The sequence below is a fragment of the Lissotriton helveticus genome, chromosome 8, assembly GCF_964261635.1.
Source record: "Lissotriton helveticus chromosome 8, aLisHel1.1, whole genome shotgun sequence".
Taxonomy (NCBI): domain Eukaryota; kingdom Metazoa; phylum Chordata; class Amphibia; order Caudata; family Salamandridae; genus Lissotriton; species Lissotriton helveticus.
This window is the reverse complement of record NC_136069.1, coordinates 1,038,604,758-1,038,622,124: the sequence shown is the minus strand read 5'-3', so window position 1 is coordinate 1,038,622,124 and position 17,367 is coordinate 1,038,604,758. Positions and strand designations below refer to the sequence as shown.

Sequence of the window (17,367 nt, the reverse complement as noted above, 5' to 3'; positions counted from 1 at the left end):
AACCTATGCCCTGGGTACCTATAGTACACTATACAGGGGCTCATAAGGTGACCCACTATCCAATTACGTATGTACCTAAGGTACATGGAGTCCATTTTATAGAGAGAGCAGATAGCCTGGGGCCCTGATTCGCAGGATCCCAGGCCAACTAAATCTAGGGTAACCATAGTCAGGTATCCACCTTCCTACAACTACGTTGGTGTATGGCATGGAGTAAGGGAATGAGACAGCGCTGCGTGTACACAACATGCTGCGCCTGGGGTTAGGTGCCTGTATGATGTACGGCCAGTGGATCTGAGTAGCATCCATGTTTATTTTAAACTCGTGTGCATGTCATTTCAAAGGGTTACTGAGAAGGGGAGACTTGTGTGACTTAACTGGGATAGAGCCGAGGGACAACGGTTATCTGCCCAAACAAGAAACAACGCCACATGGCAAATGACAGCAGTGTGCGCCAATTTGAACATGTCAGGATCGAGGAATGGATAAGATATAGTTTGTGGTAGGTGTGATGACATTGTGGACCCGCGATGCACATGTGTACTCGTGTGCTGAGTCTTGGTGTACATAGTGCATTGACCGCTTGACGGCCGGCGCGGATACCAGGAAGCCAATTCAACCCAGTGCGCCCCACTTACAAACTTACCAGGATGCCCTGCGAGATGTATGCATAGTCTTGAACAGTAACTCTGCATTCTGGTGTAATTACATAGGTGTGGGTCCACCGATTGAGGCAATCTATTATATCAAATCACCTGCAGTCTGTGGTGTCACCACGCGAAGCGCCTGCAAGCCCTTGCCAGTTGGCCACACTGCCAGAGAGCTGCTTTCGCTTTATGAGTGTCCCTGCTGGGCCATCGACTTCTCATATTTGCCAACGCTCTCAGGACACCCTGCCTCTTTTGCAACAATTGCTCTGGGTTAGGAGCAGTCTTTAGCTGACTTGGTGGCCCAGCTGCTCGCAACCTGTGTCTTCTGCGGCGACCTCTGTGGCCTCTCATGTTTGGCTGCAGCTCATTGCTCCTCTGGCTTGGTGAAGTATGGTGGACCGCAGATTTGAGCCAGTCCCTTGCATTGTCTGCCTCGTTGAAGAAGTGAGTGGACCCATCCACGACCACCCGCAAATGGGCCGGGACTATGAGGGAGTATTTTATATTCAGGTCCCACATACGCCTCTTGACTGGGAGGAATGTGCTGTGCTGTTTCTGCACACCCACGGAATAGTCAGGAAAGAAGAGGACTTGAGAATTGTCTACCTTGATTGACTAAATTTTTCTGGTTTCGTATAGGATCGCATCTTTGTCTTTGAAATTCAAGAGCCAGAATAGGAAGGGATGTGGCCAGGACCCGGAAATGGTTGGCCCGATGGCGCCCGGTGTTCTTGTTCTTTAGCGAAATAAGAAGAGAGCAAATCTGCAGGCAACAAGGACTTCATCCAGGCCTCGGTGTATGTCTTTGCCCTCCACACCTTCCGGTAGCCCCACCACGCAGACATTGTTCCTACGGGAATGGCCCTCAGCATCATCCACTCTGCGTTCCATCTAGCGTAGACGCGCAGTGAGTTCACCAAGCTCAGCAGTCAGTGCCTTAGTGACCGAAGCGACCTCCGCAGCTTCTGTTGCCAACTTACAACCCTCCTAGCCAGCTTTTCCTGATCCGCATGGAGGAGCATAAAGTAGGACGTGACTTTATCTATGCGGTTTTCTAGAGACGCTCTGGTCTGTGTCAGCGTTTTGCCAATATTCAGCACTTCCTGGAGCATCAAGTCTATTTTTGACTGCAGTCTAGAAGACCTGAAGGCCCCTGATTCTTCAGTTGGTTGGACTGGCTGCACGGGGTCTGGTACTTTCTGCATATGTAGTGGCACCTGCTCCTGTCTGGTTTCTACCCATCACGCGCTATTGACTGAGTGTTCTTGCTAGATGACTGGGTATTTGTCAATGATTTTAAGTCCTCCCTGCGGCCTGGGGGAGCTCTCCGCATGTGGCACACCAGTCAGGTGTGTATAATGCTGTCTGTTACCGCTCGGGCCAGTAGTGTCCAGCAGGGGTCTGTCGCTCAGGTTCAGGATGCCTTGCCCCCGTGGTGCTACCCAATAGTGACCTCCTGTGTTGTACTCACGTCTCACCTTTGTAGGTTTGTGGGCCTGTTCCAGTTGCAGCATCCTGTAAACGGCCAGGCCTACGCAGACTGCCGTCCGTTGTTTCTTGGCAGCAAGTGACTGGCACGTCATGGAGCTTGCGGTGATCCGTAGCTACCAGGCTGTAGTTAATTCGCGGCGGGGCACCAGATCAGGCCTCGCGCCTCACCGTGTTCCCAGCTCCGCTCGTTCCAGTGGTGGCGATGACAGCAGCCTCCCAAATAAGTGCAATCAGTCTCTCACTTCACTTTCACGCAGGCTGGACTCAGCTGCCGCCTCCGCTGCAGTTATTTGGTAGGCCCAAGCCGACACACCTCCGAGAGTGCGTGCGAGCTCCATCTCGATGCAACGTGTCAGTCAGGCCTAAACTCCACGGCCCGGTCCAGCTCACATCCAATATTAGTTGGGCGGCACCACAGTCTCCCAGCACATGTCTCAGCCAGTTGCTTGTGGGTCTTGCGACAGCTCTCCGAGACTGCCACGTGCAGCTTTGTGCGTCCAGAGCGGACCTGGACTATGGTCCAGCTTTGTTCCGTCGCCCACCTCGGGTTCACACTCCTGTTCGCCCAGGCCAACAACGCTACATGGCCTCAGTCACAATGGGCCGCCGCACCTCTGCCATAAACAAGGCAGCGTGTTTTCAACCGTTACAGTCATCTGCTCCGGAGTCGCAGCTTGGCCCTGGTCTTCCTACGTCCGTCACAGCAATGCATGCAGTTGTTTTCCGGCCGGTCGGCCATCCCAAGCCTCCAAACGCACACCGCTGGCCCCCACTGGCAGCAGGTGTCCAGTAGGGTGGTCAAGGCAGTCCAATGGCACCAGCTAACTTACGATAGTTGCAGGATTATCGGGCCAGTGGACGACGCCTCTCAGAGTGCGTCCGCCATCTTGGCTGGTTGGCCATGCCCCACTATCATTTTTATATTAGATAAAGATTTTGCACCTACAAGCTGCAAGCTCCAACCAAGGTTCTTGTTGAGAGTGTTGTTATAAATATCACGATTCCTTCAAGATACCTACATGTTTTCCACTGAAGTTTCACACAGAGATTTTGATTGCTTTCAGTAGGCAAAATTGCCATTTTGAAAACGAAATCATAATTCCAATGAGCCTGGTAACTCCTGTCACGTCGCCAATTGTAATTTAAAGGCAGCTTATAATGAGGGTCTTAGTGAAATACGTAGTTGCCATCAACCAATAATATATCAGCCAAGTAAGAAAGACAAGTAGATCATAAACAGATTTACTCAGTAATATTTCTGAAATTCTTTAAAGTGAACGAACATTTCATTTTTGCATTTAAGAAACCAATAAGGTGCTTCACATGTGTGGGTGTGTAGTGTTGTCAAAGTTATAAAATCTATCAAACTCTAAGAGTTTGAAAGATAACCAGGAAAATCTAATAAACATGAATAAACAAGCATTTGCAATACAATAGGTCTCGCATTTACGTGAGTTTAAGCTATTGGCATTGTAAATGAAAATGCCTTTTATTTGTTTTAAAAACCAAAACATAAATAAAAGGCATTGTCATTTACAATGCCAATATCTCAAACTCGCGTAAATGCGAGACCTATTGCATTGCATTGCAAATGCTTGTTTTGTTAATTTTGTGTTTGTTCCTCCGATAGAGGACTGCCTCTTTACCCAACTCTTTGATTGGCTGGTTTCTTTGCTTACTCTGTTCACATTTAGGAAACTTCTTTTCATGCTACACTTTAAACCAATCTTTTGCACTACTTTATTTTTTAATTTGACGATCCATCTTCGATGAATAAATAAAAAAGAACAAAAAGACACTGTGGCAGAGCCCACATTATACCACTGATTTAATCTTTAGTGCACCGTATACTGCAAGGCCACAGCCTCCAACTCAGGTGACCTGCATGCTAAATGTGGTGGCCATGCTGGAATTTTAAAACAATGCAACACTATTTACCACAAGGCATCTACCCTTTGCTATGTTTAATTAATTTTTTATTATATTCATATGCCTATCCTGTTTTGACAGCAGTATGTTTTATATTATATTATTCCATTAGTGTATCTTCCACATGGTGTTTAGTTTGTGTGTGTGTTATTGTAATTGTGTAAGTGAATGGATGCAAAAACCAGTCAGCAGGTGACTGTTTGGATGCTTGAGTGCATAGTAATAAAGTTGCATGTATGACAACTTACTGAATTCTTAAACTCATCAATAACAGAAGAGGACCTTTCATTTAAAAGCCAGACCTATTGGCATTGCCAATTCTAGTTTCTTTGTAGGTCCTACTCCTTTTAAGAAGAGACGTTCAGTGCAAACGTTAGCTGTACTGAAAGAAAGTACACCCAACTATCAGTAAGGGTGGCCAAGGCTGTGTACGTGGATGCAGAACTGAAGTTGACATTTTTCCTTTAGGCGTGTCGTATCCCAGTTGGACATGATAACCTAAGTTTTCCTTGGGATAAGACATTGTGCCAATATTAGCTACTGTGTGTGAGCAGGGCAGATAATTATCGCTTGGCATCGTCTGCCCGGGTGCTCGTTTGAATGAATTGCCACTTGGCACCCGTGTTTTTCCGCCTGCTCTGCAGAATGCACTGGTACCTTTCCCCTGCTCCGGGAGAGGACACCAGTGACACAGAGCTTCCTCATCTCCTGTGTTTCAGTGACGTGATTAAGTGAGTCTGAACTGAAGTTCTTCATGTTTATCCTCCCTCCGCACATTCAGTGCTCTCAGGAAGTGCACTTCCCAGCAGGGTCATGCCATTGTGTTTATTATAGAACTCCGTGTACAGGATCTAACAAGCCGACTCCGAGACTGCTGACGCTGTGCAGGGTCCCCTGGAACTTCAGAGATGATCTGGAGCTGACGGGGAAGCGTCCTGCTCGCGTCTCCTGTCGCTGTGCGCGCTGAAAGTGACGAAATGAGCGTGCACCTCGGCTGTCCAGGTGCACCCTGAAAGGGATGCCGTGAGCGTGCACATGGGCTGTCCGGGCGCCGGGAGCGTGCACATCCCTGTCCCCCTTCGGCCACCAAAACGATGACTATAGGTCTCGCCAAGGCGACAGCGCATGCGCTGCATCGCTAGGCGAGGCCTAAAACTGGGCTTCCATAATTGCCCAACAAAGAAACCTGGAGACTTTTGGCAGTTCAGCTGAGTAGCACGACAAAAGGTGGTGAGCTTTGCATCTCTGAATGTGCAGAACACCATAATGCGCTGAAGGTTCAGAAATTAAGCCGTGCGCTTGGAAGAAGTGACTAAATGATAATCGAGTAAATTTATGAAGGAGAAGACTAGAGAAAATTCAGAGCAAATTCAAAGTGTTTAAAAGTCAAAACACTCTTAAAATGCGCACAAAACCGACTGAAGACGCAAATATTACCATACCGAGAATAGTCCAAACTATTCTGACAGAAAGATGACATTGGTACCACTAAACATTACTGGGATTAACACACTGAAGCGATTGTTAGTAAAATAATAGTCACCAAGTGATCATTATGCAGCAGCTGCATGAGAGGCTTCCGGTACTTCATTTACATTGACAGAAAACAGTGTGTTCTGGGTATGGCAGTCTTTTTTCGCTTCATTTGCACCATTCTGGCTGATACAGTTCATAGCACTAGGTTGTAAAAAGAGCCAAGATCTGCAAATTCGGGTCCTGATTAACAAAACTCTTTCTGAGTGGCTGTGTCTTGCTTTTTTCTCAAGTGTAAATCATTCTCATAAGTAAACTTCTCTATTCATTTTTATCAAATGATTTTGATAGTGAACATTTTGGAAATATTAATTCTGATATGACTAGGTCATGCATTTAGATGCTCAAAATGAATACTTTCCAAAATGCATTTTAGAAAATTACAATTTAATAGTAATTTTATTTAGCGGATGCTGAGGTAGCCTCACCTGCAGCCGAGCAGTCTGGTGAGGCTACCTCAGATTTGAATATTGATTTTCCACTGAACATATTTGTGTTTAATCAATTGCTTTGAGAGCATCTTTGTTCAAATTGCAGTGTTCCCAAGCTCTCAAGGGGTTATTGGGTTGCCCTTTTCTAAAACAACAGATAACCCAAACCAGCATTTCACTCACTTTCCAAATTTCCCAAATGCACTGCACCTTCTTTATTGTCTGCGAAAGTATCCTGAAACCTTATAATTGGTAAATCTTAAAAGTAGATCATACAAATATTTGGCTGGCTCATCATCCATACCTGCTAGCAGAACTCAGGTACTCATAGATGTCTGCTACTCCAACACTCGAACAATTAGAGGAACACAGATTGGACTCATGCCTTGACAGGGATATGCTCCTCTGTGAGGGAGACTGGATGCAATTCCTATATTTTGAGCTGAAAATGCTAAACATCAGACAAACCTCATGTTCAGCTCATTCTACCGACCAACCAATCAGAATGAGGGAGGCCGGGCACCCTGTAGTGGAACCTACAGAATGTATAAATGTTGAAAATGTATGATTGTAATTTTGGTTGCTTCCATGCAGTCCAGTGATAATACCTACATTCGAAAGACATGAACCTTAAACCAGGGTTTCGCTTTATGTTGTTTCCCAAATTTGTTAAATGTAATGATCCCAGTTTATCTCCTGTAGACACCACCCAGGACCCATAGAAAACCCATATATGTCTGGCACCCCATATGGGGCGGTCAAGCCTTGGCAGAGATGTGTTCCTGCATGAGGGGGACCAACGAGAATTTCCATTTCTTGGCAAAGCATAGTTGAAAATGTGACACATGTCATGTTCAGTGGTAGTCTGTCAGGGCACGGGGGAGTCAAACTTACATGAATGTATTCCTTAATATCATACTAAATTAAAAAGACTTTCCTTATGGTCCTTTGTTTGATATCTCTCATGAACAGTGAACCATAGACCGTGTTTCTACCATAATTTAATGATCTGCACTATGATTGTATAATTGATTGCGCAGACGATTGCGGATGGTGATATTGTGTCCAGAATACCGACAGGACAGAATACCAGTACAAAAATATTGAGGAACAAAATATCGAAAGGTAATGCAGAGAGTGCGGTAAGGATTTACTTTTCTTAACTTCACATCTTTGTACCTTGAAGATGTGTATATCATTAAGGTATATATATGTGGAGTTAGCTATAGAAAATGTTTTGGAACATACCTTTCAATATTTTTACCCGGCAAATTGTTGTAATGATATTCTGCCCTGTCAGCATTCGGGAACTGATCTTCCCAACCTACACCTGTACAAAATAAATTCCTTAGGAAAGCCCATCCATGTTTGGTAGCCCTTGAATTCAGAAATTTAGGGCAACGTTTCCATGGTTTTTGTTCCAGGATTTAAGTTTGTACATTTGGTATAAAAATGAAACTATTCCATTTTTTTATTAAATTTTCAAACTGCGATGAGATATTGATGCAAGGTTTGCACCTATACATAGTCCTGAAATGTGCTGAAAAACATATATGTCAATGATGCGTGTAAATATTTCAAATGACCGAGGAAATATTCTGATCCATTACCAACTACATTGTTCTTCTCAAGTGGTTGTAGAGCAACTTACTACATTACTTATGTCTTCTTGCTGTTTTTGTGTTTCAGAAGGAACAATGCAGGTGACCGGGAGAAAGCCCTTCAAGTAATGCTTCAAGTCTTACAGGCTTGTGATCACCCTGCCCCAGACATGTTTTGCCTCTGTGGAAGGATATACAAGGATATGTTCCTCGGCTCCGATTGCAAGGACACCAAGAGCAGGGACTGTGCTATAGAATGGTAATGTACTAAGAGAGTTAGCTTGTGCTTTTATACATTGTGATTGATGCAATGACTAGATTATATATATTCACGAGAAGACAACCTCAATAAGTCAGGCATGTGGTTTTTCAGATAAAAACCTATGACCGATTTACAAAGATGTTGTTCTGAGTTACTCTTTGAGTACTGTTGACATAATACTGAGTTAAATGATGAATCCAATAGTATTTCTAGTTTATTGTCAATCAAGCCTAGAATCTAATCCGAAAGTCTACATCTCCTCATAGTGAAGATTTAGATTTGAGGGCCTTTTTACAGCTCATCTCGCCTTTCCTGGTGATATAGCCTCTTGGTAATCTTCTGACAAAAGATGTGTTCTGTTATTGATGTGGTATTTAGCAGAACCCTCTTCCAGTACTCTGGACACATGGGGATTTACAACAACCCTTCAGTACTGTACCACCTCCCTCTACCATAGACATATGCCTTAGATTCAAGGACTTTAGTTACATGGAGATGCTAAGTAAACTTTCTCTCACCTGTCCAGTGTGAAGTGGGAGAAGCCATTTTCTAAAACCCAGTCCGAACTGCAGTCCTTCTCTTGCAGTGCCATCCCACTTAACAATGCACACTTTTGACATAATCTACTGAATCACTGTTTATGGTTCACTGTTCATGAGAGATATCTACAAAGCTAATTTGCCACTTGCACTAGTGAAGATGGAAAATCTAAGAAAAAAGCAATTTGAATTTGCACTTGTGTAGGTGAAAACTCCCAAAATGCACAAGTGATGAATTTGCACAGGGCCTTGTGGTTGTTCTTCTGTATAAGTGCATCCATCTGTGGGCTGATGGCACAACTTTCCAATCACATGACTGAAAGGAGAGTTGAGGCCCGGTCTGGCTTAGTTGTAGCACATCAGGGAATTTACTTAAGCCCTTTTGTGTTTTGAGGCAGGTTAAAGTGCACGTCACAGAAGAGATAATCCTGATCACTATGTGGCATGCTTTTTGAGTCTCAGCTCCTGAAGTATATGAACACTGCTCTACCATATTTGTTTTGGCCCCTTCCAGAGAAGTACAAATAAATATTGTCCTTTGTTCTACATGCTGATTTCTTATCAGCATGAATGGAGGCAAGTCTTCAGTAGCAGGCTACCTTTGCTACCAGGGTACTGGAGTCAAATAATATTCAAGAAAAAGGTACGCCTGGCACTTGGATATTTATGAAGGCAGTGGTGGTAGGTACTTTGCTGTGCTGTGTACTCTAAAAACGGTGCATTCTATTCTGGGTGCATGGAGCTGAATGGTGCATTTGTACTCAATGCACTGTGGAATCAATCTCTGTGAAATAGTGATATGCATGTAACACCTTGGCTGTTAAGTCAATCAGAGGGGTTAACTAGGATGCCTCTGCGTTGAAAAGAATAGGCTATGTACTTTTATGAAAGTGACTATTCTGGTTTAACCAGATATTTAACTGTTATGTGATTATGTAAATCAAGGGTGGGGTGTATTTATATGCCCATATAAAGCTTGAAAGTATTACATCCATCTTGTTAATAAGAACTTTGTTAACAGACTGAAAAAAGTCATCAAGAGAAACAAAAATAGTGGGAATATCAACATCTTAATGAGGGAAATGCGTCTTACAATGGATAACAGTAATTCACCCAATTTTAGGGGAGACCTTTTCACCATGGAAGTTAAAGGAGTATAATTATTCCCATACGTACTACTAAGATCTTCATAAAATCGAACCCCTAAATATCTATTGGGATTTGTAATATAATTGGTGAGGAGAATGAGTAGTAGTCCTGAAGACAGGACGTTAACTAAGAGCACCTCAGTTTTTTTATCCTAGAAACCCCAAGATTCGTACATAGTTAAATCACTGTCAAAGAATTCATGATGCTCTGCTGATCTGTGGCTAAGTATAGGGTGATATTGTCCGGATAGAGAATTATAACAGGAATATCAGCAAGTGAGGGGGTGGGGAAGGCGATTCAAGGAGCTGAGTGAATATAATTGGTCACTGGTTCTATGAAGAGTAGAGGAGAGATAGGATACACCCGCGTAGTTCCCATTTTAAGGCTGATCGGGCCAATGATTTTATTGTTAATTATAACGTAACATAACATGTATATTTGTAAAGCGCATGTTCACCCCAGCAACGGGGCATCTTGGCGCTGAAATAACAGATGTATATTGTTACCCAATTCAACGGTACTCATTTTATCGACAAACACAGAAGACCTTTTTAGGAGAGGTAAGTAAATTCACATGAGTTCTCCTAGTGAGAATTACCGGATCCATTGGGACTGAGTAGACCCGCTGGGATTTGAACCTGTGACCATGAGGTCAAGCAAAGGCCCCTGCAGTAGATGCATTAGTCCACTGAGCCACCAGACCCGGCCTGGAAATATCATATTTCATATAAAGAGGCTGACAAACTGCTGATGCTCAGGGGAAATTATGTATTCACTTTACCCAATGATAGACTCAAGTTAGAATAGTTAATTTCACATAGCCAAGGTATGCACTTTTCCCATTGTTTGTTACACTGGAGTTAGAATAGTAAATCTTGCCCGCCAATCCCCCTAATGTATTTACATTCCATAGTGTCTTTTAGACTGGAGTTTGTACAGTAAATCTCACTTTCAAATGTCTGTATTTGGCCAATGTGTGTTATACTGGAGATAGCATAGTAAACATGACCTCTATCTAAGCACTTTCCTCAATTGTTGTTTGACTAGAGTTAGAGTAGCAAATATTACTTAGGTCCATTTATGCACTTCCCCTATGTTTGTTAGACTGGAGTTTGTATAGTAAATCTCATTTTCCATTGTATGTACTTTTGCCAATGTGTGTTATACTGGAGATAGAATAGTAAACATGACCTCTTTCCTCAATTTTTGTTTGACTAGAGTTAGAGTAGCAAATATTACTTAGGTCCATTTATGCACTTTCTCCTATGTTTGTTAGACTGAAGTTACCCTGTACACCTAAAAGCCTGGGCAAGTTATCTATAAAACCATGTTTACTTCAGTCTTATTCATACTGAATGTACCTAACTATGACAGCCTCAATTTGTATAATCAATGAAAAACAATTGAAAACTCAGTCCCACATACAATAGTATATCATCAAAGACTGTATATATGGGATAAAGAACACCCTGCCATATATTATAACAATATTACAAGTCACTGAGGAGTTATATGACCATATAGAGGAACGAGGGTAAAGGCCGAGTTCCTATGTAAGAACATTGAATTCTGTATCCAGTTTCCTTAAGAACATTTGGTGCAGTACTGTAATGTCTTTTCCCCAGTTTCCCACGGGCAATATTGTCTGCAGCACTCTATTCACTGGGGTTCTGCAATATCCATAAAAGTGCACATAAGAATACAATCCAGTACAAGTTATTAAAACAATAAATAGTCAGTTAAACGATTTAAAAAAGAGAATTAAACTTTAAGTTATCAAATAAGAAAATACAATAATTTCATGAATACTAACATTTAAGTTAAAAATATTTGTCTCCTACGCCACATACTAAATAGATATCGGGATACAGCAAACACAATGGGGGGATGGGTGTCATAAGTCAATATTCTACATGCCTGGAAGTAATGCAAAAATTTAAGGTTCTTACAAATCGGAATCAGCCAGCAGTTTCTAATTACAGAATAAGCAGGGCAAAAGAACAAAACATGTGGTACATCTTCAATTCTGTAGTCACAAGCAGGGCACACTACAGTGTTAGTTTTGGACCATTGGTTGTAAATGACCTGACGGGTAAGGTGCCATGCCTTAACTGAAGATACAGTTTTCTGGCGAGAGGTGGTTCAATTACATCCATGAATTCCTCGATTTTAAACTCTGATTTAACTAGGAGGAACTCAGACGTTAGCCTGCCCATAGTTGCAGGGCTCAGAAGTATTTGAGTGTTCTGAATACGTATCAGAGCACGGAGTTCTCGTTTTGGTAACCCAGGGCAAAAAGTCTCCGATTTTTCCCACAGGTCCGGAAGACCCAACTGAAAACTGTCCGTCCTGATATGCTCCAACCACGGTATCTTTATACTTTTAAGAGAAGTCCAGATCTCAGATAGTTCTGCTCTGTAGGCAGCCAATTCCAAAGTTGACCACAACCTCTTCCAGTACATTAAAGGTCTTGCACCCACGATTTCCTCTATTGACTCCATCCCAAGGTCCATTCTTAGAGGGATCAAGGGTGTGCTAGCAGGTAATCCAACTAGATTCCTTATAAAGGTTGGTTCCACCCTTGAAATGGTCAATATTTTTTTGTGCCCCCAAAGCTCCGCGCCATAGGTTGCTGCAGTTCTAGCCTGGCGACAATATATTTCCAAAGCCGGGGACACCGGCTTAAATGTAGACCTCTTGGCTAATTTACTAATTCCCCCCGCTAGCTGTGATAATTTTAGTTCTGACTTGACAATCTGTGTGTTCCAGTCAAAATTCTCTGTAAGGGTAACACCCAAATAAACAAACGTCTTAACCCTCTCAAGGGGAGTACCATGTAGGACAGGGTTTGGGTATGTCCACTTGGGGGGATTGAATATCATAAACTTTGTTTTTTCCAGGTTTATTTTCCAATCCCCGGAGCGCACAAAACTCTACAAAACCCTCGTGTTTTTTGAATTCCCAACGACGTTTTAGACAACAACAGAGTGTCGTCTGCAAACATCAGTGCAGAGACCCTCCCCGTGGCCAGCTTAGGGGCATCATTACCCACCACGCCATTCAGATAGTCCACAAGTCCATTAATGTAAAGGCTGAATAGCGTGGGGGCCAACACGCACCCTTGGCGAACCCCTTTTTGGACAGGAAATTGGTCCGTGAGATCGCCATGCCTACCACACCTGACCTGGGCGTAATTATTTGTGTGGAGCCTTGAGAGAATGGACAACAGGTAAGACGGAAGTCCTAGGTCTGCCAATACCCTCCACAATTTCGCTCGAGGAACTAAGTCGAAGGCTGCCCGCAAGTCCACGAACACAAGGTAGAGGCTGCCACCCTCCACCTTTGCTACCTTCCAATATAGGACCTGCAAGCGAAATTTCTGGTCTAAAGTGGAAGTGCCAGACCTAAAACCTGCCTGGAATGTAGATAGGATCTCATTTTCATCTATCCAACCAAGAATCCTATTAAGGATAATCCTCCCCATTAGCTTTTGTGATGTGTCAATTAAGCTAATTGGTCTGTAATTCGAGGGGGTAAGTGGACAGCCCTTTTTCAGGATTGGCACGATCTCAGCCCCCAGCCAGGTTGGGGGCAGATCGGCACCCTGAAGGACCACATTAAATAGAACGAGCAGATACGGTGCCCAGATTTTGGGCTGTGTTCTAAACAGATCCCCTGGTATTTTGTCTAACCATGGAGCCTTATTGGGAAGCAGTTTGCCTATTGCTGCCTCAACCTCTCTCAGTGTAAAGAGTTCAACCTGGAGGTGGGGACTGGGGACCATAGTCGTCATTCCACACTCTTCAGGATCAAGGACGTTTTGGGAATCAGAAATATCACGGGTTGTGATGTCTGTCTCAGGGATTCCATATAGGCCAGCAAAGTGCCTTTCCCAAATTCCCGGAGAAATATTGGGGCCAGGCACAGGATTAACGCCATGAAGACCGGTTGCAACAATAGACCAAAATAATTTGGAGACCCTAGAAGTGAGTGCAGCTCCCAACTCCTCCCACAGGAGAACCTCCCGTTCCCTCTTGGCATCACTAATTGCCTTCTTGTACAGAGTACGTTGGACTTTAATAGCTCCAACGTCATTGGTTTTTAATGCTGACAACATGGCTTTTTTAGACTTACGGCATAAGGCGTTAATCCACAAATGTTTATTGGCCCGAGGCTGACTAGTCCTTACCAAGGGGCAAAGGGCATCTTGTAAAGTGGCCACTAATTGGTTGTGTATATCAGTGGCCCTTCCCATGCATTCAGGGTCCCCCATTTTAGCAATAGATGGAATTGCAGTCTCATACAAGTTAGCAAGTTTGCTCGGGGAATCCTGAAAATCTGGCCATTTAACCCTTCGCCTACAATTGGAAATTATTAGTATTTGTGAGGCACTTTTTTGGGTAGGTGCTGGATTATTTAGCCCAAAGCTCCCTGGTTTAAGAGAAAGAACCAAAGCATTATGGTCGCTATCGTACCTGTCAACGACCCTAAACTCAAGTAACATATCCCAATGCCTGGCCTCCATGAATATATAGTCTATCACAGAAGCCTGGTTTAAACGATTAAAGGTAGTTCTCCCGGGCCTGTCAGGCTCCACCCTCCTGTTGCATGTTCGGAATGAAGTGACTAACGCCAATGACTGCAGTTGTAGTACAAGTGGGGTCCAAACCTTAACCTGGGGAATCAACGGGTCCGGGATAGACCACAGCAAGTCAATTTCATCTTGGTCACCCAAACGTGGGTCCACAAGAGGTTCAAAATGACAATTGAAATCTCCACACAAGATTATCGCAGTGGAGGAGTCAATCGTCTAGATAAATTTTGATAAAGTTTTTATAACCTCGGACTCCAAGCCCCTCCTAACTGGCCTTGAATATACATTAATCAATGCTATCCTTTGCCTATTTAGCGTGGTTAAAAGTACGCACTGGACGTCTAAAGAATTAGTATTAATATGCGTTGCCTGGACCCCCAAATGAGTGCCAACCCAGATTGACAACCCACCCGATGGCCTTCCACGACCGCCCATAGTTGCTAAGACATTAAAAGTTGCAAAACCCGGGGCTGTCGTTTCTTTTTAACGCCCAGGTTTCCTGTAGCATACAGATATCATGTAGGGACATAAAGGAACTCCAAGCTGGAATGGGCAATTTGTTCTTTAATCCCGCCACATTCCAGGAAAGGATTTTAATGTGTGAGTCGACTAAACCTTGCTTAATCGGTATACAGTCACATGAATCCAGAGGTTCATTAGTTACTTCAGTACTCACATTCACAATTTCCTCTGGCTCGCCACTTAATATAGATTTGTCAGCAAGAGGACGAAGGGGTGGAGACTGGGATACCTGTTCCAGTGCTAAGAGTTTAGCAGTGGAAGTATGTTTTACAAGTGCCTCGGTGTCTTCAACAGTAGGCAAAAGACTACCGGGGAGCCCAATCTGTCAATCACAGTCATCAATGCCTGAAAGGGCATTGAATCTATTTGTCACCTCAAGTGGGGTGAGCGGACACAGTGAATCAGTCCACCTACTTCTATGTTGCCTAGATGGAACAGTATCCCACCCAAATGCTCTAACAGGAGCTATGGAGTAGGATACATGGGGAGTGTAGCGATTTTTAGATGGAATAGGATAATTGGGGTGATCGAAAACGAGCCCCAGAATGCATTGTAGGAGCCACTAAGGATCTTGGATAGAAGTACGTCAGGTCGGTTGGTATGATAGAGTTAATACCATTACCTGGGAACTAACCTAAAATGTGTCTGACAGCTCCATGGTCTTTAAAATTGACAACAATGATGTCCCCATCAATGTCCTTAATTCTGTTTCCCAACCAGGGGAGCCGCCGAACGTGCAGAATATCTACATTTGTGTTATAGGGGAGTGGTCTATACAGGTTAAGCCAGTGAATGACTTTGTATTTTAGCTGAGAAAATCCCTCCCTTTTACCCTCTGCCAGTTTTGGAACTCCTGTAAGGACCACCACGAATGGTACCGCTTCTGGGGGCAGTTCCACTGGGCGTCCCATAGGCTTCTCTACCCTAACTGGACTAGTACTGCCCTTTTGTGCAGTTCCTGGATGAGCTGGTTTAATTCCCGTCTGTACCTCTCTAACAACAACATTCTGCACCAGGTTATGTACAAGTTTAGGAGGGATTGCCCTCTGTTGATCGCAGGTGATTGGTTTGGTGGATTTAGCTATCTCCTTCTGAGAGTTAGATTTTGGTGGTAATGCGGAGGATAGATGTAACAATGCCGACTTCCCTAAATCCTTGATTAGCCCTGTATTTATACTGATAGCCTGCTCCAAATTCCCTAACCTTAATTCCAAATTTTTTAGCCTTTCTACAATTGGAAGTGTGAAGGATCTAATTATCTGTTCCATACTTCCTAGTAAAGCAGGACATGGTATTGTATTTACCGGGAGGTGTGGTGGAGTAGCTAAGCCTACTGTATTAACTACCTTGGATGTGGAGATTTTAGAATTTTTAAAAGTTTTTCCAAAAACAGCATGGCTGATTTTAGATCTCTGTGGGTCACTCCTCCTCTTTCTCCTCTTCCTTGGCGGAGAACCCTGCACTTTGGGAATCTCTTTTTTTGTGTTTTTTTTTTAAATTTCCTCAACTACTAGTGGGGACGACTCGGATAATATTTCTACCACTGCAATTGGGTTACTAAGGGAGGGTGAGATGTTAGTTGGCTGAGTTTTGGACTTTTCGGGTAAGGGAGTAGCCTCGCGAAATAGCATAGGAATGCTATCCGGAAGTGATATATCAGGGTCCTCATTCACAGCAAAAGACGTCATATGTACTGATGTGAGTGACTGCTGGGGGTCCAAGGAAGAGCGACTGCCTTTAATAGATTCAACCGAGCGACGACGCTCAGCCCGGCGCTCGGCTAGTACACGCTCCCTCTCAGTATCTAAAGGAGCCCTAGTGAAATAATTATCTAGGGTTCCTCTATTAGGGCCCCCTTCTAGCAAAGATATACCTTTAATGGGACTCAGGACCATGACGCACTTTGCAGAAAGACACAATCCGTCCCGACCAATGTCTCAGAGAATGAGCCCGGCCCGACCTCCTCTGGCCTCTGAGGGCCTAAGAGGGCCCACCCTTTGCCCGGGCTTAGCCCGGCTGGTCCCGCGCGCGTCCCGCGTTGCGGGAGAAGCGCCGTTGCTTTTCTGCGACTCCGGGCGCGGGCGATGACATCGGTGGGCAGGGCTTGCAGGATATGTGGGGGCTGTAGTCCCCCCGCTCGGCGGCTGCGATGTGAAAGCGCGGCGGCGGGGGGGGGGACCAGGCACCCGGATGGCAGCACTCCCAACACAGCAGCACAGGGCCCCGAGACAGTATCTCCCCAGCAACAGGGAACAAAGAAGGTTCAATTTGGCCTCACGGGGAAAAATATCTCTTTTTGGATATCTCAGGCCCGTGTCAGGTCATGGAAAAACGTAACTGTATAGCCCTAACATATAGATCCTCTCATGCCACAACTCCTGCCCTCCTCTAAGACTGTATATCAAGTCTCCTTCTAGTTTTTTTATTTTTAATCTGTGTTATGTCCGTTATTAAAATGGGTGGGACATGCATCCTTCCCACTTCCAATTTCTTTAAATGTCTATATCAACAGTGTTTGCCAGTCCTCACTGGACGATTGAGTGTCCCCGCATAGCACTCCTTCGTTAGAAATAGGGGCATCAATCCTTCTCCTGAGGAGTTTCCAAAAGCATATACTTTTTCCAGCAAAAGGACATCTGCAAGCTACCTAGAAACCCACAACAATT

General features: G+C 44.1%; 1 protein-coding gene across 2 annotated transcripts in view; it reads left to right on the top strand.

The window, feature by feature from the left end:
* The window catches only part of MAP3K15 (mitogen-activated protein kinase kinase kinase 15), a 1,227,172-nt gene that overhangs the window by 745,793 nt on the left and 464,012 nt on the right, over positions 1-17,367 (top strand). For both annotated transcript variants that reach the window (XM_078657886.1, XM_078657885.1), the window contains exon 7: positions 7,724-7,894. In XM_078657886.1, the coding sequence (XP_078514012.1) occupies positions 7,724-7,894 (171 nt within the window). The remainder of the gene's footprint in view (positions 1-7,723; positions 7,895-17,367) is intronic.